Source organism: Notechis scutatus, chromosome 10, assembly GCF_049901735.1.
Source record: "Notechis scutatus isolate UNSWTSFEM ecotype Mainland chromosome 10, rNotScu1.2, whole genome shotgun sequence".
NCBI lineage: Eukaryota > Metazoa > Chordata > Lepidosauria > Squamata > Elapidae > Notechis > Notechis scutatus.
This window is the reverse complement of record NC_142018.1, coordinates 22,533,975-22,560,729: the sequence shown is the minus strand read 5'-3', so window position 1 is coordinate 22,560,729 and position 26,755 is coordinate 22,533,975. Positions and strand designations below refer to the sequence as shown.

Here is a 26,755-nt window from a genome sequence, read left to right as displayed (position 1 = left end):
TTTTAATCCTAAAATGTTCTCTTTAGGATTCAGTATCAGGGGTCATCTTGCCCTTGCTGCAAAGACTGCAGTATAGTTTCCTTCTCTTCTTATCAGAAGCCGCCTGGACAGAAGTGAGTCAAGAGGAAATACGGTGCAATGGGCAGTGATGGTCAGGAAAGGATAGATGCCATCCTACCCAAGTCTGATCAAGCCCACCCATGATCCTGAAGCAGGTGATGCCATCTCCTCAAGCAGCCAGGTTTCTGTTAGGTAAGTGGCCTTCTCCTGAATTTCCCAGCAGCATTGGGAAAAGATTGCAAGGGGCTGTCCTTTTGGAAGTTTACACCTGCAAAATAATCCTACAACAATCCCTTAACACACTGCCTGCTAACAAGGCTGGGTGGGATAATGGTATTGACAGACACTCCAGTTCTGACCTACAGACTTGAATTGTTAGATAGACGCCAGAGCAGAACCAGAAATCTTTTGAACAGCAGGTTTGAAAGAACCTGCAGAGAGAAAACAGTTGATAATACCCCTAAAGTTAAATATTTCATTCCTTTATGCAAAAGTTACCTCTTATTTCCAGACTGTCACTTTCATCTTCCATTTCTGCTATGTAGAATAACAGGCCCTTGAAAAGAATTTTTAACAATCTTAGTTGTTCTAGTTTATATCTTAATTGATATCTTTCCCACAATATCTTTTCCTGCTTTGAGCATCCTCCAGTCTTTGCTGCAATGAGGACCAGCTTTCTGCTGACCCAGCAAAGGCTCTTTGGGGGTGCTTGAGGATGCCCAGGTGGCCATGAAGAAGGAAAAGCTATGTCCATTGGTTGCCCTCTTGCAGCCCTTTTCTGGCCAGCCAAACAGTACTTGACTTTTACATTGTTTGTTCCAGCCAAACTGTCTTCTTCACGGCCTACTTAGCAAATCTGTCTTGAGCAAACCCTACACTGCCCTGTTTCTCTGGAAGACCCCTGAGCATGTAAGAATGCCTCCTTCTTACTGAAATGCCCCAATTTTAAGGTTTAATTTCCAATAGCCAAGCGACCATTAGGGGACCTGAGGGGAAGAAATACACTAATAATTAAAACCCAGGCAAGAATGTACTTTCATAGGAGAAGTTCATTAGTGAACTTTTATTTGGGGAACAAGCTTTATATTGTATTTGCTACAAGGTTCATTAAAAAAAACAACCAAGAACGAGTCTGATAACCATTTTTATCAGAAGGGGCTCGGGATCACCTTTCCTGACTAGCCAATTCGATTAGGTGTGAGTTTTCATGAGCTGCAGATTAATCCTCACAGATAAAGTGCCTAGAAATGTTCACACCCTTTAATCAAATTTTTCCTCATGTTTGGCCACTCTAACCAGTGTTTTTCAATCTTGGCAACTTTAAGAATGGACTTCAACTCCCAGAATGCCCCAGCTGGGGAATTTTGGGAGTTGAAGTCCGCTCTTGTTAAAGCTGGCTGCCAGAGTTGAGAAACACTGCCCTATAGACTCCGCCAAGGATTTAGATCGGGCATGCTTGTGTCACTGCACCTTGGGTGAAGCGAAAAGGAGCCTTTCAAATCAAGGTTTCTCCCGAAAGAAAAAGCCCTGACTGACACAAGACCGCTTGCCAGGGGCCGAGAAAATGGCCGCCTAATTTTCCCGCCAAATGTCGCCACTCCGCCCTCCTCTCCGCCTTCTGCGCAAAGCATGCTGGGAATCTCGAGGCCGAGCCTTTCCTGCGTGAGCCTCGCCGCCCAAACTACAATCCCCAGCAACCCTAGCGGCAAAGTCGCTAGGGCGGCCAATGAGGCGGCTTAGGGAAGGGGAAGCGCTCTTCTGAGTGACAGGCATTCGAGCCAATTGCCATTCGGCGGAGTTGGCGAGTCTGAGGCCGCCTGGCTCGCCGTTTAAGATGTCGGGGTTACTCGGCGCCAGCCTGAAGATGCTCACCAGGGACTCGTACTGCGACCTCAGCGAATACGTGGAGCAGTTCTACAAGGTGGGTGTGTTTGGGGGGGGGAAGCGCTCGCTGGACTCGCTGGGTGGAGCCCGCGGGTGCTCTGTACATGCCCAGAAACCCGTGGCCGGCCGGAGACCAACTCTGGCCCCAGGAGCCCCTTCCCGGCACCCAGAGCAATTCTGGTGCGCTTGGGCTTGTCCAGGAGGGAGGGGGAGATCCTCCTCCTCGCCACCCTCATAAAATAAGAGTAGTAATACTAAGAACATCTCTTCTGCCTCTTCTGCCTGTGTTTGCCTGACCCCCCCCCCGGGGGTTCCAGCTCCCCCTTTCCTGGGCGCCTTGGGGGGGTTGCTCCACCTCAGCTGCTTTAAGAAGCGTAGAGGACTACAACTCCCAGAACTCCCCTGGCTGAGCCGGCCTCTGCACTCTGGGTGGGTGCTGGCGGTGGCTGATGGGGGTCCTTTGCTGGGGGACCCTTGCAGGGGCGGAAGGAGCTGCAGGCGGAAGAGCTGAAGGGCACCACCACCCTCTACGTGGGCAACCTCTCCTTCTACACCACGGAGGAGCAGATCCAGGAGCTCTTCTCCAAGTGCGGAGACGTGAAGCGCATCATCATGGGCCTGGACAAGAACAAAAAGACGCCCTGCGGGTTCTGCTTCGTGGAGTATCCTTGGCCTGCTTGGGGGGGGGCAGTTCGGGGGACACGGCTCACCTCTGGCGCTGTCCGGAGGAGAGAGAGGCGCAGGGAGGGGGGCTGCTAGGGGTGGGGGAGAAACACCTGGACGGAAACTCATCACAGAGAGGAGCAGCCTGGAACGAAGGAGGAACTTCCCATCGGAGAGGACCATTCTGCCACCAGCAGCTGTGGGTGTCCCAGCACTGCAGCCTTTTAAGAAGAGACTGGACAGCCACCTGTCTGGAATGCTCTAGGGTCTCCTGCTTGAGCAGGGGGCTGGACTAGAAGACCTCCGAGGTCCATCCCAGCTCTATTCTGAATTGGAATTAAGATGGCTTCGGCCCATTCATGGCAGCTGCACCCAGAAATGGGCTGCTCTTCCGGACGGCTCGGTTGGCTTCTGCCCCGCAGCACCTCTTCATGCCAAGGGAACCTTTCAAATTTTGCTCCGTGGTATTGTTGCAGAATGTGCTGGGCAAGAGTTCATGGGGCTTGTAGTTCCTGACTGCAGGGCTGGGAAGCTTGTTTTGCACCAGCCGTTTCTGGCCTGGTTGCTGTTCTCTGAGGGAAGCAGGTTGCACTCTGTGACTTGGAGCCAGATCCTGCGAATCTTTCCTAAAATAATCCTCCAGATACTACACAAAAGCTGAAGCTGAGCACGCCATGCGCTTCATCAACGGAACCCGGCTGGATGACCGTGTTATCCGGACAGACTGGGATATAGGATTCAGGGAAGGCCGGCAGTATGGCCGTGGCAAGTCAGGCGGGCAGGTAAAGAAGGGTAGCTGGGAGGGGACTGTGCCTCGAAGGCCCCACTTCACCAAGGGTCCCCTTCCTCTGGAGACCATGCTGAGCTGTGGGGCTAGATCCCAGAAGCACTGAAGTTTATAAGTTCTGCCAGCAGAGATCCCATAGCCCTCGGAGATCGAGTCATCCAAGGGCAGGAACATGTACCTTTGGATCTTACATCTATACTGTGTAGCCTTCCCATACCTGGTGGACTCTGAGGCTGTTGGGGTGACATAACTCCCCAAATTCCTACATCTACCCTTTATGGGAGATTGTCCGTCCCCTTTTCTTTGGGAAAGGTTGCCCTTTCAATTGTTGTATAACTCCCTGGCTTACAAGGACGGAGGCTTCATCCATACCTGAGCTCTGCCTTGTTTTCCATGTAAAGTCCTTGAGTTACACAAGCCAAGGGAGGCTGCATCAGGGCTATAGAGAGAGCGCGGGAAAGGAAAACCTGCCAGTTGCGAGCTGCTTCCAGGCTGGGCTGCTTTCAGAATGTGCTTTGCAAGCTTCTTCCCGAGTGACCTTCCAGGGCTGGCTTTCACAGCCCCCGTCCAGAATTGAGGGTAGCTCCTATTTGATCAAGTCTGGGATGCAGGCAGTTCAGTATCTGGGGTCAGCTGGATTTTATCTTGGTTTGTTTTTTTCTCACTCTCCAGGTAAGAGACGAGTACCGAAAGGACTACGATGAAGGAAGAGGCGGCTTTGGCAAGCTTTTCCAGGAAGAGTTGCTGAAACAGTAGAGGGGAATTTTAATAATTTGGATGGAAGGCAGGGAGGAGAACTAAGCACAGCTCATATCTCCTTGGACAGCTGGATAGAAGGGAGGGAGGAAGGGCTGGCTCTCTCTTTGTTTTGGCAAGGTGTAGTTTTCCTCACCTGCCACTCTTTTTATGCTTATCCTGGCCTGACGGGATATGGCCCAAGGGGGAAACAAGGGGTGGAAAGAAATTGGAAGCTCAAAAAGCCATTTCTTGTTTCTTTCCACTTTTCCTGTATGCTGTCACAGTGGTTGTAATGTTCTGAGGTGTATAAACTGCCCTTAATGTTTAAGGGGACAAATAAGACTGGAATAAAAGTGTAATTGGTCTGAAGAGACTTCTTTCTTGGATGTACTGTTACCTTCTCAGGCAGACCTGTGTAGAGGCATAAGTAGTGTGGCTTGGGGTAGGAAACGGCGCACCCGAGGATGCCCACGGCAACCCACAGAACCCAATGTCTCAGGCAGGCCTTTTCTCTCTGGTTTTGTCTGGATGCGGCTGACTGCAGCTTCTCAAACGAGCAGCAGCCCAGGGCAGTGGGCTCGGAGGGCTTGCAGAGACTTAGGGGGAAGGAAAAGGCATGCCAGGAAGGGGGCCCTGCTGTAGTGTATACATGCTGAAGTCTGCACCCAGGAAGACTGGCTGGGCCTTGAATTTGTGAGGGTGATTTTGGAGGGAAATGTTTTTGTAGATTCAAGGTCTGGCCAGCAGGAGGCGCTATAACAAGGCATGGCAATCTATTTGTATTGATTTGATTTGTCAAGCAAGTATTCGAAAACAGGTATAAGTGTGAACATGGTTATGAACACATGACATGGATAGGAATAAAAGAGACAGAGTCGGACAGGGGCGCTTCTGCCCGCCCCCTACAGGCCTCTTCGGACGGGGGTGAGGTCAACGGCAGACAGCCTCTGGTTCCAGGGCTTGGGGTCGTCTCCAGGCGACGGGCTGGGCTGGGCTGGGCGCCTGGCTTTGAGGAGGAGCAGCAGCAGCAGCAGCAGCTCCCCGGGACAAGCGGGCCCCGGGCCTGGCGCTCCGCGTTCTCTGCCTTCGGGGTGTTCCGGGGACGCGCTCCCTCCCTCCCGGGCAAGCCCCCTTCCTTGCTCGGCTGGTCCATGGTTTCAATGGCACGGCAGGACCAAGGAGGAGGGACACTTCAGGAGGGAAACCCGGGCTAAAGGGCCGGCAGATCCCCCTGGAGTGGCGTTCGAAGGGGCGGTCCGGACTTCGCAATCCCCGTTTTTGAGAAGCCGCCTGTCTGCCTTCCCTCCCCGGCTGGAGCCCAACGACCGGAGCGCCGCTCCTCCGCCCGCCTCTGCCACGCAGATCCCAGGTTCGAAGACTGAGGGCCGCTGCCCGGCTCCCGTGCGACAAGAGCTCCGAGCGCCCAGGCGGGAGGCGCTTCCAGCGGGGAGCCTCGCCCCCCTCCAGCCCGCGGCCCGGGGGAGCCCGCCTGGAGGAGGCGGTCGCTGGCGCTCGGCCCGCCCCTCGCCCGCCTTAGATATCCCGCACACCGTCGCCGCCGCCTCCCTTCCTCCCTTCTTCGCCGGCTGCCGAGGAGCTGCGCGGCCGCGGCTGGTGAGAGGCGGCGGAGGCGGGCCGGGCCGGGCGGGCGGGCGGGCTTGGGGAGCCTTCCCTTCGCGCGCCCCGTCCGGCGGGCGCCTGGTTGCAAGCCGAGCTCCGGGTTGCGTCAGCGCTGCCGGCGGAGGGTCAACAGGTGCCGCTTCGCCTGCCCGCGCGCCCCCCGCCCGGCTCCCAGCAGCCCGGTGCCAGCCAGGGAGCCCCGTTGCGGGGAGGCGGCTCCGAGTCTTTCCCCGTCTTGCTCCGTCCCGGCAAAGTTTCTGGCTCCTCCTGCGTGGAAGGGAAGGCGCGTCCCAGCCCGGGGCTCCTCGGGACCTCCCGGCGGGGACTTTCCTGGCAGCCCGCGAGGGAAGCCCCCGGGCAGGCGGGGCGGGGAGTTCAGCCTGGCCTGCGGCCCTGCGCCGCCGCTTCCCAGCTGGGCTGCCCCGCCGGCTCAGTCCCGGCGGGAAACTCCGAGCCTGGTAGCGTCCGGCTGCTTTTCCCAGAGCCCCGAGAAAGTCCCGCTGCGGGAAAGGCTGGCGGCTCCCTGCCTCTCCTCCTCCTTCCGAGCCTTTCCCGGCTGCTGCGGGCGGGGGCCAAGGGCGGGAGGAGCGGCCCCCCTCTCGGACTCCAGTCCTGCCGGCGAGAGTCGGCTGCTGGGCGTCCGGTCTGCCTTGCTCTCCCGGGGATTCGGGCAGGGACCAAAAGGGGGAAGGGAGACCCTGTTAGGGGGCCGAAGGGCACCTGCAGGGAGCCCCCGCAGGCCGGGCCAGCAACGTCGCTGCAGGGGTTGCCTGCCTTACATCTCCGCTTCTGGTCCCGAAAAGAGCCACCTTCTCCTTGGGGCCTTCGACCTGGAAGGGCCTTCTGGGCACGGCTCCCCTTTCAGAGCCCAGCGCCAAGAATTGGCAGGGAATCGGGCCGGGCACGTTCACACAAATGCCCCCTTCAGATGGGCCAGGCCCTTCTAGCCTTTGGGCCTGGCCAAGAACCGCTCTGGAAACAGCGTAGGTTTCTGCCTGGCTGAATGCAAACAGGTGTGTTCCTGCGCGGAATGTTAGTGCCTCGTTTGCCAGGTGCTGATTGCTGGAGACGAAAAGGGAGCTGAGGGCAGGATGCTCCTTTGCAGGGAAAGGGGGACCAGGAGGCCCCAGGCCCCATCCCTTGGCACAGCTGACTTCATTAGTGCTGCCTGGCAGGTTGGGCTTCACAGACCTGGGCTTGGGAAGGGCTCGGAGCCGCTGCAGAGACACGAGAAGCGGTTCCCGTGAGAGACTCTTCTGGGTTTCTGCATTCGTGGTGGTCCCAGGCCATGCCGGGTGCAGGTGATTGCTGGGAAAAGGGGGCACCAAGAGGGTCAGTGATACGGCTTGGCTACAGGCGTGGGAGCCGAAGAGAACTAGGTGGAGGGGCATTTATAGTGTAAAGCTTGCCATGGGGGGTGGGGTCTGCTCTCTTTCGTTCTGCAAGAACCCTGAACTATTCAGGCTTGGATCCTGGTCTGGCTGAGATGGAGCACCAGCCTAGCCTTGTCCTTTCCCAGGTAGGATCTTGATATATTTGCTGTTCCTGTCCCTGAATTCTGGCAGCCTCGGAAGGACCCCAGAACAGTTACATAAAACAAGACTAACCATCAGATCACCACCATGGCACCCAGACAGTGCAGGGAACCAGGATCTTCCTGGTTTCATAAGTCACACTAAGCCATAGATTGCTTACCCATAGCTTGTTTGACAAACTGGTTTGGCTGGTTTCTTACCCTGTGCCTGCCAAGCCATTGAAGCGTGCCATTGTGGGCACCCAGGAGAACCTGGTCAAGGGATCTCACCTCCGGAGAATCACCTTCTGGCCCACCTTGGGGTTATCCTTCTGGTTACCCTTTCCTCTGGGTCCTGGCTGCGCTGCGGACAGCGGGGGGTGGGGGTGGACATGCCAGGTGTCTTCCTCCCTGGGTGGGCTCTAGACAAGCGTGCCAGGCTCGGGGGTTAGGGGGCAACCCTTCGTCGAATCGAGAGGGACCCGGTTGGGCAACTGCATGCACAGCCATTAGGGGGCAGAGAGGAGGCCGGCCAGGCAGCCTCTTCCCCGGCTGGCTGATGCAACCCGTGATGCAGCTTCTGCTGGCCATCTGTCTCTCTCGAGACCTTTGGCCGGTTCAAGCTCAGGGGCTGATGTCCCGCTTTGCAGCCTCTGCTTGCCAAGAAGCTGCCGCTGAAGCAGCCGCCGGGCAGCCCTTTTCTGCCAGAACTGGCAGGTCTGAATTGGCAGGGTGATGCCCCCGTCTGTCACATGGGCACGGAGTGGCTCATCAGCACGTTCCCAGCCAGCCCCACGGAGAGGAAGGAGCCTGGGGGATATTTAGCCACCCCTTTGGAAAGGGCCGGGGGAAAGAAAGCCAGGGGCTGCTTGGGAGAGAGGACGGGATTAGGGGTGAAGGCTGTCCCATAGAGCAGCACACCCACTAACCTTGTGGGCACCAGGGGACGGTTCCGTGGAGAAAGGTCTGGTTTCGCAGGCTGCCTGCATCTCATGGCTTCGCTTGTTTGCACGGCTGGCATGCCACGGATTGGTGCTGGGGGTTGGGGGTTGGGGAGGAGAGAGCAGGGGTGCTTTTAGCTGCTTCAGAAGGGAAGAGGGAGAAGAGGCCCTTGGCCTGGAGGAGGAGGAGGAATGGCCACTGAGGGTGGGCCAGTCACGCGGTGGCACATTCCCTGCTTCAGGAAAGCTTGGGGCTGCTCCCTGTGGCCCTCTCGGACCTGGGAGATTGTCTGAGTCGGAGAGCGTGAACTGCGCCACCAGCTGCACTCAAAACAGTCGCACTCCGGCGCTGCTTTTCCTCTCGCAAGTGCTTCCATCCCCCCCCCCGTTCCCCCCAAAATACGCATCATTTTCTAATAAGTTACGGCCGGTGAGCAGGAAGGCATAAAGAGCCACCTCCCGTGTCCACATTTCCCTGTTGGGACTCTTAATGCGTTGGCAGCTGTCAGAGCCCTTCCAGGCGTCTGCCAGGCTGGGCGAGAGGGGGGCTGTTTTCCTCTTCGCTAATTTAAGGAAGAGAGAAATGGAAAAACTCAAAACCTCCTACAAAGAAAAGGCAGCCTTTCCTGCACCTGGGAATGTGCTAAACGCAAGAGAGGCAGGGCAGGCCCTGCGCAAAGTGATTTCTCAGCATGCCGAAGCCCCTTTGCCTTGATCCACCTTTAGAAAACAAGGAAGGGGGCGCAAAGGGGGAAAGCTCTGAGTGCAGCCCCTCCTGCCTTGCCAGGCCTTGGAAATCAGGAGTTCTGGTAAACCGAAGCCTCTTCTTCCTGGGCTGCCAGCCTCTATTTCCCCTTCTTCAGACTCCCAGCTGGCCTGCGTCTGCCTTAATTCCTCCAGCTTGGCTTTGCTGGGGCGGCTTCAGTTGGGGGGGCTTCCAGACTTAGGGAAAGCCCCCGACCAAAGGCTGCCGCAAGAAGAACCAGTGAGGAGCCAGGTGCAGCATGCCTGAAATGCTGGTTGCTGGGAGATGGACAGTGGGGCAGGGGGCTTCCCAAACGTGCCAGTTGGGCGCCTGCGGACCCGGCGTTGGCACCAAGGGTGGATCTGTGGCCTGACCCGGCTGGTTCTGCAGATGCCGGACTCTGCGCTCCCTGGGTTGCTTTAGGGGCTGGCTGGGCTCCCCTCGTTTTCTGGCTCAGTGGGACTCTAGCAATGAAACCCGAGGGAGGCTTTCTCAGTGGGGGATCCCAGGGCAGGACGCCCGGCTCCCGGGCCACTGAGTGGGGACAGGGCCTCCTGCTCTCGGAGGGGCCGGGAATGAACATGTCTCACGACGGCCAAGACCCTGAAGCACCCTCTGCCTTTCCTGCATGCACAGCTCGGCCTGGGAGGAGTCAGCCGGCCGGGCCCTTCCCTTCCCTTCCCAGCGGCCCAGGACGTCGTCTTCTCCGCCTCGAGAGCTGCTGGGCAGGGGCGGGGGAGGCAGCCATGGGCGCTTCGGCACCCTCGGCACCCTGTCAGTGCCTGCTTGCCTTGGGCTCCCCCTTCCCAGCGGTAACCTTGGCTACAGGGCGGCTGCTGCTTCTGCCTGGGCAGTGGGGTGGCCTCTCTGCCCGGCCATGGCTGCAAACCCTTGACCTTCTGCCTCCCTGTTGGCTATTAATAGGCTGGGCTGATGCTTCCGAGGCTCGGCTGCTTCCCGCTCGAATGGCAGTTTGGCTGCTCTTGCGCGGTGGCGGCCCTTGTGCAGGTGCTTTGCAAACTGGGCGGTCAGGGAGGTGAGGCAGGTAAGGACCTTGGAGGGAGGAGGTGGGCAGCCCTGTAAGGTTCAGACCCCTCTCCTTTTGGAGCTCCCCCCGATTTGGGTAGACTGCAATTAGTATCCTGCCCCCCACCCACCCCCATCCCTGTATAAGCCCTGGAGGCAGCCCCGCAAGGGCAGGCCAAGGGAGACCCCTCCTCTGCTGCTCCAGCCCTCCCTTGCTAGCCAAATAGTGAGGCGTTGGGCTGCCTGTCCTGTATTTTGGGCTGCCGGTCCCTGGCACCCCTCTTGGGGATCCGTCTCCCAGCTGACGGGAGTCAGACTGGAAGCTTTGTACTCATTCTGATGAGCCGCGTAACTGGTTCGGCCTTGGCTCATCCGTGATGGCAAGGAATCTCACCTGGACTCCAATAACCAGCCAGTTCTCCTGGCTTGCAGCCTCCATCCGGAAAAACCAAGCCCCCTCCTCCACTTTGATCTGGAGTGCCTGGAGCTCTAGGCCTGGCCAGGGAGTTTGGCAGGTCCCCTCGTCTGCCGGGGCTCTGGGGCATCCGAGCCCGCCCGCTCCATGCCAGATGCCTTTTCAGCCCCTCCCCCCAAGTGGGCAATGGCCACAGGAGCAGAAGCATCATGAAACTGGCCGGCAACCTTTCCGAGGGCACCAGACTCCCCAGGCTGGCAGGCGGGCAGGTTTCGATGCTCAGTTGTGCTCCGTCACTCCTGACAGCAGATCCGTGACAGGATAAATGAACCGACGCAGCTGGGCTTTTGCCCTGCCTGACAAACAGCCTGGAAGTGCTGACTGGGAAAGGAAGCGTATCAAAGCTTTGTCTGCTGCCTTTTTGTAGGGATTTTCTGGTGCGTCGGAGTGTGTGATCCCAGGAGGTCACGCCAGGCTTGACTGGCCAGGTGGTGGGAATGCTTCCCCTCCCCCACCCATAGCCTCGGAGGGGGGGCTGAGGGGGCTTGTCTCCCTGCGTTCATGGGAACCTCTGGCCAAGGCAGTTTGGGCGCTGTGCCTCGTGGGAACTGTGGTCGGTGCCAGCCGGGGGCCAAGGCTCCGGAGTTTTGCTGGCCCAGAGCGGAACCTGGCACTTGGTCCAGTTTCTCTGCTGGGAGGTCTTTCCATTGTCTTCCACTGGGCTGCAGAACAGCCGGCTGAGCAGATCCGCTGCGGCGGCCTTGTTTTCCGTCTTAGAAGGAACCTGTTGCGAGATCACAGATCCTTATAGCTTCCAAACTCTGAGATGTAAGGGAAAAACCTGAGATCTCTAAGGAGTATATCTGAGCCATGCAACCCTTGGAGACCCCGGAAGACCCACCCATCTCCCCAGGGATCCTGATGAAGTTAACTGCCCCCCGTCCGAATGGCAGAGAGCAGCTGCGTGTCAGGCCTGGGGTGAAGGGGGCCAGGCTGACGGAGGGGATGAGGGCCGGTGGGGGGCTTAGATGCATGCGACAGGCACCAACCGAGGGAGCTCCCGCCTCTCTTCTCCTTCTCCTTCTTCAGGGGCCAAGAAAGGAGAGGAATCTCACCAGGGATAAATTCAATTAGTTCAGGTCAGGCTCTGCAATATTTGATTTTGAAACCGGGATTCTGCGTCTTTGAATTGCTGCTGTTTTTCCGGATCTTGCTTATCTGATTTTTGTTTTCCTCCGTTTTGCTCACTTAAGAGATCCGGCTTGGCTCTTCTGCTCGTCCAAGCGTGGTCCCTTATTTCTCAGCTCCTGCAGGACACCTGGAATGGTCTCCCCCGCCCCCAGAGGAAAGAGATGAAGGCCATTCATCTCCCCTGATTGTCGTTCAGGAGAGAGGAAAGAGCCGCTGCCTCTGGACAGAGCCATCCGTCAGCTGATGGATGATGGGCCAGGCCCCGCATCGATCGGAAGCACAGCCAAAGACGGAGAGCCACAGGCCCTTCCTCCCTTGCCCCAACCGACTGCCCCAAACGGACCAGGTGCCTCTCCGAGCAAAGGTGCCATGTCTGTGCCACTCTAGGAAAGCCGAATTCCCTGCTTGGCATTCAAACCCAGAGGGAGAGACTGTTCCTGGACTGGTCCTGGGTGCAAAAGCCATCCTCTTCTTTCTTCATGGCCGCCCCCTCCCCCCCCCTTTCCTCACAGGTGTAGGTGCCAAGCTTTTCTCTGATTAATGAGTAAAGTCTGAGCCAGGTTTGCAAATGGGGCTAAGTTATAAATCGTGGTTTACAAAGCATTGTGGTTGAGTTCCCAGAATTTACGAAGCCCAAATCACGCCAGACCCAGGACGCAGCCTGTTGAATGGCAGGAGCCACCGCCTTGCTGGCGAGAGGGACCAGCGCCGGGCAACGCGAGGAGGTGGAGGAAAACGAGGCAAAATCGGGGGGGGAGAGGCTCGTTCCGCATAATTCCACCCTGAAGCCTCATCTTGCCATGCGAGTCACATGCTGGCCCTGATGATGCGCTTGAGGGTCTCTCCCAGCCTGGCTTAGCAGCTGAAGTTTGTTCTGTCGCCTGTTAACTGAAGTTCAGTTGGTTAATGACTGAAGGTGCCTCCCTGATGCTTATTATTCCAGCGAGCAGCTTGTGTAAACGCAATTAATCCAAGTTGTCCTCTGAGGGCTGTTTTTCTTTGCCAACTTCTGCAGGGGCCAGTGATGCATAGAAGTGTAATGTGTAACCACAACTGGCGACTTTGGCTGCTTTGGCTGGACGGCTTTTTCCTAAGATGGCGGTCTTGTTCCTGGTACTCTCTCGGCTTTCCAAACGTAGCCTGAAGCCCTGGTTCCTTTACGGTTGCCAGATAGGTGGACGGGGCAGCCGGGCACCTTGGATCTCCGCTCCTCCTCCAAAAGCATCCCTTCCAGAGTGAACTTTGGGAGCCTGGACTGGACTTTCTCGCCATTATGGCCCGAGTGGGATTCCTGTGGAATCCACCTGGGGATGGAGCAAGGAGGCTTTTCAGCCAAGCAGGAGATGCCCACAAACAGAGTTGACCCTGAAAGGAGGAAGGGAAGCTCGGGGCAGCAGCCCAGCCCAGCCCCCCCAAAAAAAAGGCTGGGTTGGGTCTGCACAAGCCTCCCATCTTGATTTCCTGTGACTGCAGGCCTTCCTGCCCCCTGCTGGCTGACAGGCTCTACTGTTTCCTCCGCCAGGTCCTTTCGGGCAACGGGACGTGCACTCCACTCGCCAGGATGCTGAAGAGAACCTTGGCCAACTTTGGCAAGAAGCTGATCCGTCAGCGGACCGTGGACCTGGGCTCGCAGGAAACGCAGCTGGCCCGCTGCCTCTCCACCGTGGACCTGATTGCTCTCGGCATAGGCAGCACCCTTGGGGCTGGGGTCTACGTCCTGTCTGGCGAGGTGGCCAAGGACCAGGCTGGCCCCTCTATTGTGCTCTGTTTCTTCATTGCGGCCGTCTCGTCTGTTTTGGCTGGCCTGTGCTACGCAGAGTTTGGCGCCCGGGTGCCCAAGGCTGGTTCGGCCTACCTCTACAGCTATGTCACCGTGGGGGAAATTTGGGCTTTCACCACAGGGTGGAACCTCATCCTCTCCTACATGATAGGTACATCGCCTTCCGCTGGGCGCAAAACGACGGCTGAATGAGGACGTGGGGATGTCTGGAGGCGGAATGCTGCAGGAAGCACAACTGGGGTTTGCTTGCTTGCAGCATGAAATGGGGGATTAGCTCAAGTTCACCATAGGCTGAGCCATCCCTGAATGGTGATGGTTCTTCTGTGGGGTTTTACCTCAGGTAGTCCAGCAAATACGCCAAAACATTAACTCATCAAAGTTGCAGGACAAGCAGCCTTAGAAATGATCTGCAATGTTTTCCAGACCCCCCAAATTGAATGTCCTCCTAATTGTTATGACAAGGGAATTGATGAGAGCCAAGGAAAGGACTCTCACCTGTAGAAACCAGGTTCAATTATTGGCATACAGTGCCCTTGTTCCTGATAAGCAATGATTTGGACCCCTGGAGCTTTCAGGTTGTCTTCCGGCTCTCCCGGTGGGCTAGGTTGGAGGGGACCAGAGCAGGAATGGCAGAAGCTGTTCAACAACAGAATTCTTCTTCTTTCCTTGGTCCACCCAGCTTCACGCAATGTGTTTGGGTTGGTGATTGAAATAACCCATTTTCTGAGTTCGCACAGCAGGTGAATCAGAGACTGAGGGGTCCTGGGTGCTCTCTCAGCTGGGTTGTTTTCTTACAGGTGCTTCATTACCCAAACCAGGTAACCTCATCAAGTGCTAGGCAGAAATTGGCCCACTGGGCTGAGTTGACATGACATGCTGACTCACCAACCAAAGTGGGCCTTTTGCCCAGTGGGTTAAGCATGTTCCCAGCTATGCTGGGCATGCATTGAGCATGTAAGCATGGAGGGCTACTGGTTTGGGAAGGAGGTGGGGGTCTCTCCAATCTTAAGGGCCGGGGGTGTGTGTGTCTTTGGAGCCCTTCCACCATCCTCTGCTCCCGAGAAGGGGCCAAAGCCCCCCCCAGACTTGCTTGAACTCACCAAGATGCCGTCTTGCCCCCTCAGGGACAGCGAGCGTGGCTCGGGCCTGGAGTTCCACCTTTGACCACATCATTGGGGGCCACATCTCCACTTTCTTCCGGAACCACACAGCTTTGCACCTGGACAGCGTGCTGGCCGAGTATCCCGACTTCTTCGCCCTCTTCTTGGTGCTGGTGCTCACAGGTGAGGCGCCTGAAGCTGCCCTGCCAGGGCTCAGGCAGGCCAGGGCTTCACCTCAGCCAGGGGGAGGCCTTCCAGGGCAGAGAGGGCCTGCCTGTTGGTACAAGAAGGCAAGGCCAGGCATTCCTGCTGTGAAACCTCTCAAGACGCTGTACAAACTTATTGAATCTTAGGAAAACAGAAATGCCAGATACAGCAAGGTGGACAGCAGGAAGCGCCTGGGAAAACCCCAGTGGATTCTCATGAAATATATGCCTGTCAGGGAGGTTGTTTTCCTTCCCTTTTCATAACTCTGATGCAGAGTTTGATGTGAGGCGGGCAGCTGTGTAAATGCTCTGAACAAGCAAAGCGGGGCGATGGGAGATTCACAGCAGGAAGGAGACAATGTGCTTCGGGCCTTGATCCTCCACTGCGGAGTTTCCCAGGTGGACGATGGGTGGACTTCAACTTGCCCAGGTTGACCTCCTGCCTTGGCTGCCCCAGGGGAGCCCATCAATGACCAGCCAGTTGACAAGGGATGGACGTGGGTGACGGGAGGAGGAGGGCAGGGCCAACATTCCTTGGGAGTCGGCGGGAGGGTGGCGTTGGTCTCCACAAGGTGGGCTGATTGGCTGCGGCCGGAGCAGAGAGCTGAACTGGACCGTGTCTCGAAATGGGCTGTGCTGTGCTGTGCCTGCTGCCATCTTGCAGAGTTTGACACCTCCTGGCCCTGCAAAGATGCGACTGGACGGACGTTTGATCCGATTCCACGAGGCTCTTGGGCGCTTGGGAAGTGACTGCTGCTCAGGCCAGCAGAATGTGGTGATGTTGGTCATGAACGATAGCCAGGAAGGGGCCCGGGTGCAGCTGCAGAGAGGCCCCCATTCCCCAGCGCTTGACTTCCAAAGAACGAGGGAACCTGCAGAACAGAATTGCATGAAGCGACCGGTGCCAGGATCGGCCAGGAGGGGCCTTTTAATTCTGACCGGCCTGGCCCGTCTCTGGCCTCCGGAGGAAAGCTTAGACCGCGGAGACTTTCCCCAACGCCCCCCCACCCTTATTTTTTCCCCTTTGGCTCCCAGGCCTTCTCTCGTTCGGAGTGAGCGAATCTGCCCTGGTGAATAAAATCTTCACGGCCATCAACCTGCTGGTGCTCAGCTTTGTCATTGTTGCGGGTTTTGTGAAAGGAGATGTCAAGAACTGGAACTTGTCCGAGGAGGATTGGCAGAACCGCTCACAAGACCTCTTGGAGTCTAGACACGAGTACGGGCCCCCTCCCCGGTCGTGGCTGCCCCTTCGCTTTTCCACAAAGGGGGGCGGGGGGGGGGGGGTGGAGGTTCTCCTACTCCCCTTGCTCCAATGGAGCATCGGCTGCGGCGGGTTCCCTTTTGCGGGAATGGCCGAAGGGAAAGCAGCAGCGGCGGCAGCAGCAGGTTAGAAGAGCTGCCCTGGAGGAGGTGCCTTTCCTCCTGCCCTCACCGGCCTGCCTGCCTCCCCTCAGGGACAGCTTTGGCGAAGGAGGGTTTCTCCCCTTTGGCTTTGAAGGCGTCCTCTCGGGGGCTGCCACCTGTTTCTACGCCTTTGTTGGATTCGACTGCATCGCCACCACAGGTAACGCGTGGGAGGCGGTGGAAGGGCGGGTAGGAAGGCAACACCGCTTCTCAGTGCTAATTGGGGCGGTTCCTGTTGGGACGGAGAGCTGAGGGTGGCCGTGCTGGGAAGAGGGCAGAAGACGGGCCTTCGGGCTAGTTTCAGAGGGCAGTTCTAGAACCAGCGCTCCCTAGAAGCAAATTTGGGTTATTCCTAACAATTGAAGTGGTCTGGGGAGCCTGGCTAGTGGCGGGAGGCTTTCAAAGGGTCCAGGTTGCTTTGCTGCCTGTCTCTTGCGATGGGCAGAGGGGTTCGGATCCAGCGGCCTTCTAGTCTCCCATTCAAGTCAAGGGCGCCCCACAGGCTGGCCAGGGGTGCAGGGACTAAATGCACCAGCCCGGAGGCTCAAGATTCTTGGTTTCGCTATGGCCACAGGCTCCTAATTTGGGCGCCACGTTATGCCCAGTGGGGGCCAGGACTGTGGGGGCTCAGCTACTCAGGAAGTCCACTTTGTGCCTGGGGGAATCGGCCTGCCGAATCAACAAGCCCCCAGTCGGCCTTGGGTACAGCAGAGGAAGGGGGGGTTTTGTGGGACCCTTAGCTGGGTCATTCTGCACCTGTGAACCCCCCCCGCCATTCTTCCGCAGGTGAGGAAGCTCGGAACCCTCAGCGCTCCATCCCCGTCAGCATCATCATCTCCCTCCTCATCTGCTTCGTGGCCTATTTTGGCGTCTCGGCCTCCTTGACCTTGATGGTCCCCTACTTCCTGGTGGATAAGGAGAGCCCGCTGCCTGACGCCTTCAAGGCCGTGGGCTGGGAGCCCGCCCGCTACGTGGTGGCCATCGGCTCCCTCTGCGCCCTCTCTACAAGGTGAGAGACGCGGAGGGAGGCGGCTCAGCTCAGCCAGACGTCTCTGGCTGCTGGGATTGATAGAGCCGCCTCACCCAGATGACGGACAGGCGGCTTGTTTATGAATTCTTGAACTCAAAACGACGTTTTTTAAGCACTGAAACCCCATCAGACAGGGCTTTAAACAGGCCATTTTTGAAGGAAAGGGCAAGAGAATAGGATGGCAGTTAGAGGTTTGAGGGGGAAAAGCGGCCAGGCTCTGTGGCTTGAAGGAGAGCAACCTGCCCAGACAGAAGGATGGGAGAGGCCACCACAGAGAAGCTCCTTTTCCCAAAAGCTGCTGCTTAAACCATGAAAGGCAGAAGACCGGGAAGGGCCACTGAGCAAAAGCACTTTTGGAAGAGGGCCAATCGCTTGGTGAGGCTTCGTTGAGAGGCCTGAACCCCCATCCTAAATTGGGCCCAGGAGGAGCCGAGGGGAGAAACGCTCCAGGCCAAACCCCTCAGCGGCTTCTGCTCTCTTGCTCTGCCATGCAGCCTGCTTGGCTCCATGTTCCCCATGCCGCGCGTCATCTACGCCATGGCTGAAGACGGCCTGCTCTTCCGGTTCCTCTTCCGGGTCCACAGCCGGACCAAGACCCCCTTGGTGGCCACGGTCGTCTCGGGCATCATTGCAGGTAGATCTGTCCATTCATGGGTCTCCCCTCACCCCCTTCATCTGTGATCCAGAGATTTTTTACAGCCTCTCTTCTCTTGCAGCCCTGATGGCGTTCCTCTTTGAGCTGAAGGACCTGGTTAACCTGATGTCTATTGGTACGCTCCTGGCGTACTCTCTGGTGGCCATCTGTGTGCTCATCCTCAGGTGGGGGCCTCTTTGGGGACAGAGCTTGCCTCGAGGTGCTGATCCCTCAGGCTTCACAGGGTGATCATGAACCTTGTAGTCCACATCTGGAGAAGCTACAGCTGGGAAGGTTGAGGACTCGTGGTTTGCAGAGGGGCTAACCTGGGATTTCCGCTTTTGCCACTCTTGCTTTCCTGGTAGATACCAACCTGAGCTATTGAGGGCCTCCAAGGACCTGGAAATGCTCGAGATCAATGGAAGTGAAGAAGAAAAGCTGACCATGAATTCCACGGTTGGTGATGGGCAGAAGGCATTCCAAGAGAAGTTCAGCTGCAAGAGTCTTTTCTTCCCCTCCGAGGCCATCCCAACCCACGTCTCGGGGCGCCTCGTCTACATCAGCACCACGGTCGTTGGTAAGGATTACTGGGGAGAGGTAGAAATTGGGGGACACGATGGCCGAGGCTAGGGGCTCTCCAGAGACGACTGGAGTGAGCAGCTGGTCGGGCTCGGCTCCTTCGCAGGAGACCAAGAAAAGAGGAGGAGGAGGAGGAGGAGGAGATCAGAACCAGGCGCCAGGATTCCGGGCTTGAGTGGCTTCTCGGGCGTGGGAACGGGAAAGGTCTCACCTGAATAACCCTTCCTTCCTTCCCTTTGGTCTCGTTTCCTTGCAGCTGTCACGATCACTGCCCTGTGTGGCATCCTGGCCCATGAGTGGGAAGCCCTCCAGAAGGGCAGCGTTGGCTGGGTCATTGCCTGTGTCATTCTCCTGGGCATTTTGTCCGCTGGCACTGCCATCATCTGGAGGCAGCCCGAAAGCAAGACCCGCCTCACTTTCAAAGTAGGACCTCTGGCCAGCTCTTCCTCAGGGGCCCCAGGTGGGAGGGAGAGGAGGTGCCTGAATCCGGACACGGGAGCAGGAGAGCCGGGCACTTGGCCACAGAGGTTGTCGCCTGCCTTCAAGGCCAAGTTTCCACGCTGGCTGGCCCCCTCCCTCCCCGGGCCCCTCCCAACCGGCCTCCCCTGCCTTTCCAGGTGCCCGGCCTGCCGTTGCTGCCCCTCTTCAGCATCCTGGTGAACATCTATCTCATGATGCAGCTCGATGCAGGGACCTGGGCCCGCTTTGCTGTCTGGATGGCCATCGGTAAGGAACTCGCTGCTCGATTGCAAGAGCTGCCTGGCGCAGAATCTTCCCCGGGTGGGGATCCCATCTCAGCGGCTCTTACACTGGGGGACATTGTCTCTTTCTCAGGCTTTGCCATCTATTTTGGTTATGGGCTCCAGCACAGTGAAGAAGGCCAGGGGGCCCCGCAGTCCCAGTCAGCCGCCGACAAAGGCCTGCCTCCGGCCACCTCTGAGCTGAGCCAAGAGACGGCCGCCTGAGAGAAGCAGATGCTTCTGTCCTCCTTCCACTGCCATGGACCCCCCCCCCGAGTTCTTGTCTGCCTCCTGCCCCACCCTTCAAGAAGGAAGCCGTGGCACGTGGGACCTTCACTGGTGCGTTGCACTCAACCTGTGGCAGCAGCAGCAGCTTCATTTTGCAGAGGAGGTGGATAAAGCAAGCTGGGATAAAATTTAGGGGCAGCCATTTCTCCTAGGTGGGGTGGGGAGGGGAGGGTGACCTTCTGCCGAGAAGCTGCCACACATGGTTTATTTATTTACCTGGTTTTGCTGCCTAGACTGCCTTCCTCAGACCTAGATGTGCGTAAAAGTGTCCCCAGATGACCTCCAGAACTATCAGTCTGGTGATCTTAACTATTGCTTGTATGATATTTTCCCCCCAAAGATGTTACATGTTTTTTTTTATATGAGTACAACTCCATGCTCTTAGCTATTTTTTAAAAAAGTTGGACTCATCTGACCCCCTGTCAGTTTAGTTTCTTTGTAGGCCTATCTCGGATGCCCTTGGCCGTGGGTCTCCAGCAGAAACAACCTGGTGGCCTCCGGAAATTTAGACAGCCTAGGAGTTGTAGCAGTGCAGTATTAATCCGGAGCATAATTGCTTAAATAATCATGGTTGTTTGGAGTTCTGCCGTTCTCCTTGCCAAACATTATCAAATGAATTCCTGGGGTTTCTCAGATAAAAACAAACGGATTATGGGGTACAAAATTCGCTTACCCAACATGCCATATAGGGATTCAATATCCTGTATATCAGTGGTGGGATTCAAATGTTTTTACTACCAGTTCTTGGGCGTGGCTTGGTGGGCGTGGCAGGGGAAGGAGACTGTAAAATCTCCAGTCAGAGGTGGTCTTTGCTGATTCTCCGAACTACTCAAAATTACCACTCCTGCTTCTCCAGAACTGGTCAAAACCTGCTGAATCCCACCTCTGCTGTACACATTCAGTCCATAATAGTTTACTCGCGAGAGCAGGCTGTACTGTCTTGAATGAATCGGCCCAATGGATAGTGTTGAAGTGGGGCGAGAGGGCCAAGGGCTGAGTAAAGTCATAGTAAAATAAGTCAGTTTGTTATCATGTAGCTAAGAAGCACCACCACAACATCAGCCTTATGGGGGGGGGGGGTGATGATGTAAGAGAGGCGGAGGGAGGCTGGGCACTGACCTCATGGTCAGTAGCTGCCCACCGGAGAGCTCTTGGCCCCGGTGCCGCCACCTTCTGGACCAGAGGTCAGGGCTAAAGATGGAGGCCGAGCAAAGGCATAACAGCCTGGCTGTGTCTGGTTGCTTAGAACGAAGCCAGCAGCAGACCACAGCTGGCAAAAGCTCAAAGCAAGGTGAGGTCTCTGCCAGACTTCATCTGTTGCAAAGATGGCAAAGCCAATAAACCCTCATTGGCTCCAAAACAGGGTGGAGATGTTTTCCTCCTAATAAATGAAGCCAAATATATTGTCCAGCTAGTGATTTCCTATTTTGGCCCAACGTGAAACTGGCAAGGAAATCAGTCCTTAACTTGGAAGGCACCAGAGTGGCAAAGACAGGATTGGGGTGACTTGTTTTCTGGGGAAAAAGTGGGTTGCTTTTTGTCATGATACAGATTATTTACCTTGGACTGGAAAAATAATTCTGAGAATCCCACAGAAAGCTGGATGGTGACATTGGTTGTATGTACGTAGATACACTCCACTTACATCAGAAAGCCAGGCTTTCTAACAACTGCACCAGGGCCAGGTTCTATAATGCCAAAGCCATTTCAAACTTCACGCAGCTCCGTTCCAAATCTCATGATTAATTTCCCCAACATTTCCAAAAGCAAATTGTGAACGTGCAGAGCCAAAACACATTTGTTGTGTTTTGGAAATTAGCTCTATACGCACAACTTTTGACATTTCCTCTTTCTGAAGGAGATTTGGGACAATCTCAGTTTAGGGTTTGTAACTCAGCAGCAGAATCTTCATGGGCAGAAGGTCCCAGGTCTTCAGAAAAGGCTGGGACCCACCCTGAGAGAAATGGGCCAGTTCAGCAAAGGCGGCTTCTCATGTTCCTAACCTTACGTTATTCCGCAGCCTTGGGCAGAGCAAGAGGGGAGATTTCCACTTGTTTTAACAGAACTTTGTTGTCTTGTTTGAACATCTACGGTACATGTGCACAAAAGTTCTTCAACGTGAATATAATACCCAGCGTCTTAATGCATTTGTTGGACCAAATAAAATGTTCTGCTATTATTCGGTGTCCTCTGTGGTTTGTAGAATGAAGAGGAGAACACAGGCGGCCATTTCAATTGTCTGGGTGATGTTCTAGAGCCGTGGGGAGGAGAAAACCTGGCCAAGGCAGAGATCCATTAATTAATTTCCCTAGAAATGCCACGCTCTCCAATTTAGATGAGGTGAAGAAGGCTCGCCCTACAGATTTCAGCACAAAAGAGGAAAAACCAGCCCTGCAAAAGATAATAAAGATAGCAGGAACCCAACTGGGTGAGGCAATAGGAAGAGAGCAGGGAAGGCAGAGGGTTACATAAGCTGAGCAGAGGCAAAGCAACAAGCCTGGATTCGCGATCCCAGCAGCCTGCAGGCAACAGGGACTTGCTTCTTCAGAACTTGCACAGAGGCCGCGAGGGGGGAGGCTGGAAGAAGGGGCCGTGCTCTGCCGAGAGGGCCAGGCCAGAGGTTCCCAGTTTTGTCTGACTGCCATCTGTGGCAGAGGGAAAAGCTTACCAAATGCCAGATTCCAATAAACTCTTGCAAGCAATTGGATTTAGGCCTGAGCGGCTGGCCAGCTTCCAACCCCTCAGTTCTGACAGACAACAGGAAGCCAAAGCCAGATACCGGCCACTGGCTTTCCTACCAGACCCCACCACAACCAGTGAGAAAGAGAAGTTTAATCGAATGTCAAAGAGACAAATGCTCAGGCGAGCTGTGCCGAGGCTGATGGAAGAGAAGGTAAACCTAAGTCCCATTAACTATATCAACGTTTCGTTTCATACATGTTTATCATATACTCTCAAGCAGACCTTTTCAGAATGAGGGCTCTTTGGAAAAAAAATATATCAAATGACACATGTAAATACATCCATTCAAAATGGTCTAGAAATCTTTTAAGTATCTTTTTCACACCAGCAAGCATTAACCACACTCAGGACATAGAACAAATGGGGTCAGGCATTTTTTAACCTCGTAATGACTGAAAAAGTGAATAATTAACAGACAGATGAGACTCTCCCTCAACTTTTCCCATGTCAACCCGGCAATCCTTTTTCAGGCCCTTGAAATCTTCATACCCCCCTCCCTCCCTCCCTCCCTCCCTGGCTAGGTGGTTAGGTCACGTTCTCTGCAATAGGCACGTTTCAAGCTCACTTAACCCACAGGATCCTTCAGTGAGAAGCTTTATACCTCACCCTTTAAAACGTGACACTTTCCTCATCTTTCTGCTTTTGTGTGTGTGTGTGTGTGTGTGTGTGTGTGTGTGTTCGGAGGGAAGGGCAGGAGAAGGTTGAAATGCAACCCGGTACAGGATAAAAGCAATTTTTTAATTATACAGTTTTTTGCCTAAATTTGGCCCCGAGAGGAAATCTGGGCCTTTTACGCAACTTCATAAGCATTCAGTGGGGATCAGAGAGCAGGAATCACCACCCTCATGACTAGCGGAGGAAGAGCCAGGCAGAGGGCCAAAATATTGTGCGGATCATGGCTGCCCTGAAGTGGTCATATGTGCAGATTTGTGAGGAACCCATGACTACCTGGGCTCTGAAAAACACTCCAATCTACCAATTTCCTTGCCTGTCGTCTTCCATCCAAGGGCTGCATTTTCCCAACTCCCCCTCAAAAAGCATCCCTACATAAAAAATGGTATTTTAATTACATACTGGAATAGTTCTTTTTCCAGCAATCTGCCGTTATGACCACATCTATACAGAGGAAGCTAGCAAGAAGTGTGTTGTCGCACAGGAAGGGCCCCTCCTCACATCAATAGTGGAAAAGTCTCTTTATAATTCCAAGTAGAATCTTATTGCAAAACCAGCTTTCATGGCACTGTTCAGTCTTGTTAAAACTGCGCAGAGAATCATATTTTACCAGAAATACCACAGCTCAGTATGACAGATTTATTTTGATATAGAATTTTTGGAAACAATTTTGGAAATCATTAATCTAACCCCTTATTCAGTTATTTCTACATCGTTTTTCCACGATTGGCTTCTTCATAGAATGCCACGAACAGTGTTGATACCAAACTTAATTTTATTCGTTTTTCTGCAGGCTTCAGTAGGATAAATAATTCCTACTGTTCTTTATACTCTAGGTCTTATTAGAATTACTTCACTGATACCGGGATGTCTGTTCACTTTTTAGTATACCATTTTGGAGAGGGTTCAGTGCATTCCATAAAACAATAGGATAAGAACTATAAGATATAGAATTATGGGCATTAATATGATACATTAATTCAGCTACTCTATTATTGTTGAATTTAACATTTAATTTTCAAACCATCATATTTAATCTCATGTCATAGAAGAATCTTATTCTACCCACTTAATGGCCAGTCCTGGAAATGCTCAGCCTTCAAATAAGAGATTTTGCTACTCCCTTCTATTCTCATGGAAAAGTACCAGTAGCAATATCTTGTTTCTCGCTTGCTGGATTGCACAATCAGGAATTTAAAATGGTTCTGTAATCCACTAGGTATTTTATTACCCGACAATGGACTTCCAATAAACAGAAATAAACAAGGATGCTTGTTCGGGAAATTGATGAACCGAGAAGTTAATCTTTTAAAATGGTAATTCCGTTTCCCTTTCATTTACCGTCTGAGCCAAAGGCAAGGAAAAAGATTTTCCAGTTCTCTTCCCACGCAGATTAGATCTGCACAACCTAGGTTCTTGCTGGAATAGATACTACCTGCCTTTGAATCAAACCCCTGCTTTCCATGTCCTGCTATGTCAAGATGCTCCCTGTTCTTCTAATTTGGACGGCAGATTCTTTGGACTCTTACTTCCCTCTGCTGGTAACTAGCCACCCTTGCATCAGGAAACAGGTGGGGCATGGACTGGCAGGGAAGATGGCTTCTGAGCTGATGAGGCAACAATTCCGTTATATATTTTTCAGATTCTGCCTTGGGTATGTTGCTGCCTCCAGCTGTTGAAACAAGCGGAAGTAGAGGAACAGCATGAACTTGAGCCCTAAGGCTGCATGGCTTGGCAAAACAGAGCTCAGAATCCCGCACATCACACGTTTGTGAGTCAGAGCTTCTGTCAAAAAGGCTACACACGTTTTCACTTTCCGGAAAATATAGCTATCTCTCCGGTAGTTCCCCCCCATTACCTGAATTCAATTCTTCCCCTTATACATCCTACCCCTAAATAACCCAAATATGGCTGGCCTCTGGCTTAGATCTAGTTTATAAAGCTTTTCAATCTTTCTGTCGACTTACATATCCTTGCTAAATTTAGTTACTATAAGAATAAACTGCTGCCATCAAATCATTATGTTCAAAATGGTTTGTTGTTAAAATGGAAAGAGTCAGAACAGACCCTGCTACTCCTGCTGTCTCTACAGCAGAGATGAAGATCAGAGCCAGGATCCAGGCACTACTCTGGAAGGACCAGACACAAAACAGGATTCAGCAGATTTTATTTATTTTCCAGCCTTCGCAGCAGACGAGGTACAAGGTCAAAGCAAACGAACTTTTGCAAGCGTTCGAAACTGAAATAGTCAATGAATAATCAATGATCGACAGCTCAGGATAATTTGTCACTAAAAAGGCCATGAAACCGAAGGCCCTCCTTTCCCTCGGGAGCTGGAGGTGGCGCTCCTCTCCTGCACGGCCACCATCGCCTGTGAGCTGTTGCTACAATGAGTAGAGGCAGTCCTTGAGTTACAGCAGTTCGTTTCGTGACCAGCTGAAGTTACAACGGCCCTGGAGAACGGGACGGCCGGCCGTTTCTCACCTCTGCAAGGATCTCCCGGGGTCATGTGATCAAAATCCAGCCCCTGGCAACCGACTCACATTTATGACAATTGCAGTGTCGTGGGGCCACACGATCCCCTTTTGCGACCAAGTCAATGGGAAAGCCAGGTTCACGTAACCCCAACTTATCAACTGCAGTGATTCACTTAACAGGAAAGGTCATAAAACAGGACAAAACGCAACCCATCTCACAGCAACACAAATCTGGGGCTCGATTGTGGTCGTAAGTCGAGGACGGCCTAAACCTTCGCATTTATTGCAGCCGCCGCCTCCAGGAGGCCAAATGGGGAGCGGACGGGCGGCTCCACGGCCAGCCCTTGAAGGAAGAGCCTCCCTGGGCCGCAGCCACCTCCCGGGCCCCGGCGTGGCGGCTGCGGAACATCCATCGGGCCCTTCACGGGGGACCCCCCTCGCCCCCCCCTTCTGGCCACGGAGTTGGACGGGCGCGCGCCCGCGACTCCGCGTTCGCATTCCGCGCCAGGCTTTTCATTGGTCCTCGCTCCACCAATCCGACGAGGACCTCATCCCATCGGCGCCGAAGAGCCCTTAACCACGTGCAGCTGGGTGACCAATCAGTGAGCGAGGGGCGCCGCTCCCCCCCCCCGGTCCTCTTGATTCCGACGCCCAGCGCGCTCCGGGCGGGGTGGTTGGTTGGTTGGGAGGCCGGGTTTGGAGCGCACCATTTTTTTTGCCCTGCGGGGGAGGGAGGAGGGAAATGTTGTCTGTGGCCCCCGGGGGATCTTGGTTTCCCCCCAAGAGCGCCCATCGATCCCTTCGGATCGTCCCGGCGCTGCTGCGACCGGCAGGAAGAGAGGTGGGGGGGGGGCGAGGGAGACCCTCATCCGGAGCCCCGCTGGCCCTTCTTTCCCAGGCTGCTGCCATTCCTGGGCGGGAGGCATCAGCCGAAGTGCAGCTGATCAGGTGCCCGAGGCGCCGTTATCCCTCCCCCCTCCCAGCAAAGGATGCCCAGGGCTCGCCCGCCCCCCTCTGGGCCAGGAATCCCGCCCAACCCCGAGCAGGGGCCCCGGCTTCTCCACCCCCGAGAAGGGCTGTGCCGCAGGTGCAGGTCCTGGTGGCCTCAGCCGCGGCAGCCTCCCCAGCCTCCCCCAGTGCCACCTGAACGTAACCGAGGGCCCCTTCTTCCTGGCAGGAGGCACAGACACCTCTGGCTTCACGGTGGCTTTAGTGGGAACAAGCCTCGGACGTTACACCAGCCGGCCAGCCAGCCAAAGACCCCAGGGGCCGACCTGGGAGCCCCCCCATTCAAAGGCGTCCCTGTACAGCTGCAGCAGCCGGGCAGCTTCAGACTTGTGCACCAAATAAAAGCAGATTTGAAGCCCGCAGCAAATGCAGATTTGTCCGGGTGCTGGCAGGCTGCTCCAAAGGGGGATGTTTCTATCTTTCTGGCAGCAGTTCTGGAAGGAAGGCTGCTCGCTATCAAGCACTTCACTGGTCATCTCAATTTATTTGACGTTTCCCAGCCCTACTCTGCC

At 55.1% G+C, this 26,755-nt stretch overlaps 2 protein-coding genes and 1 long non-coding RNA gene across 4 annotated transcripts; all 3 read left to right on the top strand.

Moving 5' to 3' along the window:
* Positions 1-1,848: 1,848 nt before the first annotated feature.
* NCBP2 (nuclear cap binding protein subunit 2) lies at positions 1,849-4,501 on the top strand. The gene is made up of 4 exons (XM_026684311.2): positions 1,849-1,981; positions 2,425-2,606; positions 3,251-3,389; positions 4,067-4,501. The coding sequence occupies exons 1-4, from the start codon at positions 1,895-1,897 to the stop codon at positions 4,148-4,150; spliced, it is 492 nt and encodes a 163-aa protein (XP_026540096.1). The 5' UTR covers positions 1,849-1,894; the 3' UTR covers positions 4,151-4,501.
* Positions 4,502-5,442: 941 nt separating this feature from the next.
* On the top strand, positions 5,443-21,523 carry SLC7A3 (solute carrier family 7 member 3). Of its 2 annotated transcripts, none has more exons than XM_026684250.2 (12): positions 5,443-5,746; positions 13,106-13,514; positions 14,488-14,646; positions 15,705-15,885; positions 16,124-16,233; positions 16,860-17,082; positions 17,598-17,737; positions 17,820-17,922; positions 18,103-18,314; positions 18,573-18,739; positions 18,934-19,042; positions 19,151-21,523. In XM_026684250.2, exons 2-12 carry the CDS (start codon positions 13,145-13,147, stop codon positions 19,279-19,281), a joined length of 1,905 nt encoding a protein of 634 aa, XP_026540035.1. In that variant the 5' UTR covers positions 5,443-5,746; positions 13,106-13,144; the 3' UTR covers positions 19,282-21,523. The 2 variants fall into 2 exon arrangements, with proteins under 2 accessions (XP_026540035.1, XP_087828418.1); XM_087972292.1 differs by lacking the exon at positions 5,443-5,746 and adding an exon at positions 6,187-6,765.
* A 351-nt stretch (positions 21,524-21,874) lies between these two features.
* LOC148129781 (uncharacterized) lies at positions 21,875-24,774 on the top strand. Its single transcript, XR_015750739.1, has 2 exons — positions 21,875-22,237; positions 24,401-24,774. It is a non-coding gene; the product is annotated as an uncharacterized LOC148129781 (long non-coding RNA).
* Positions 24,775-26,755: the final 1,981 nt, after the last annotated feature.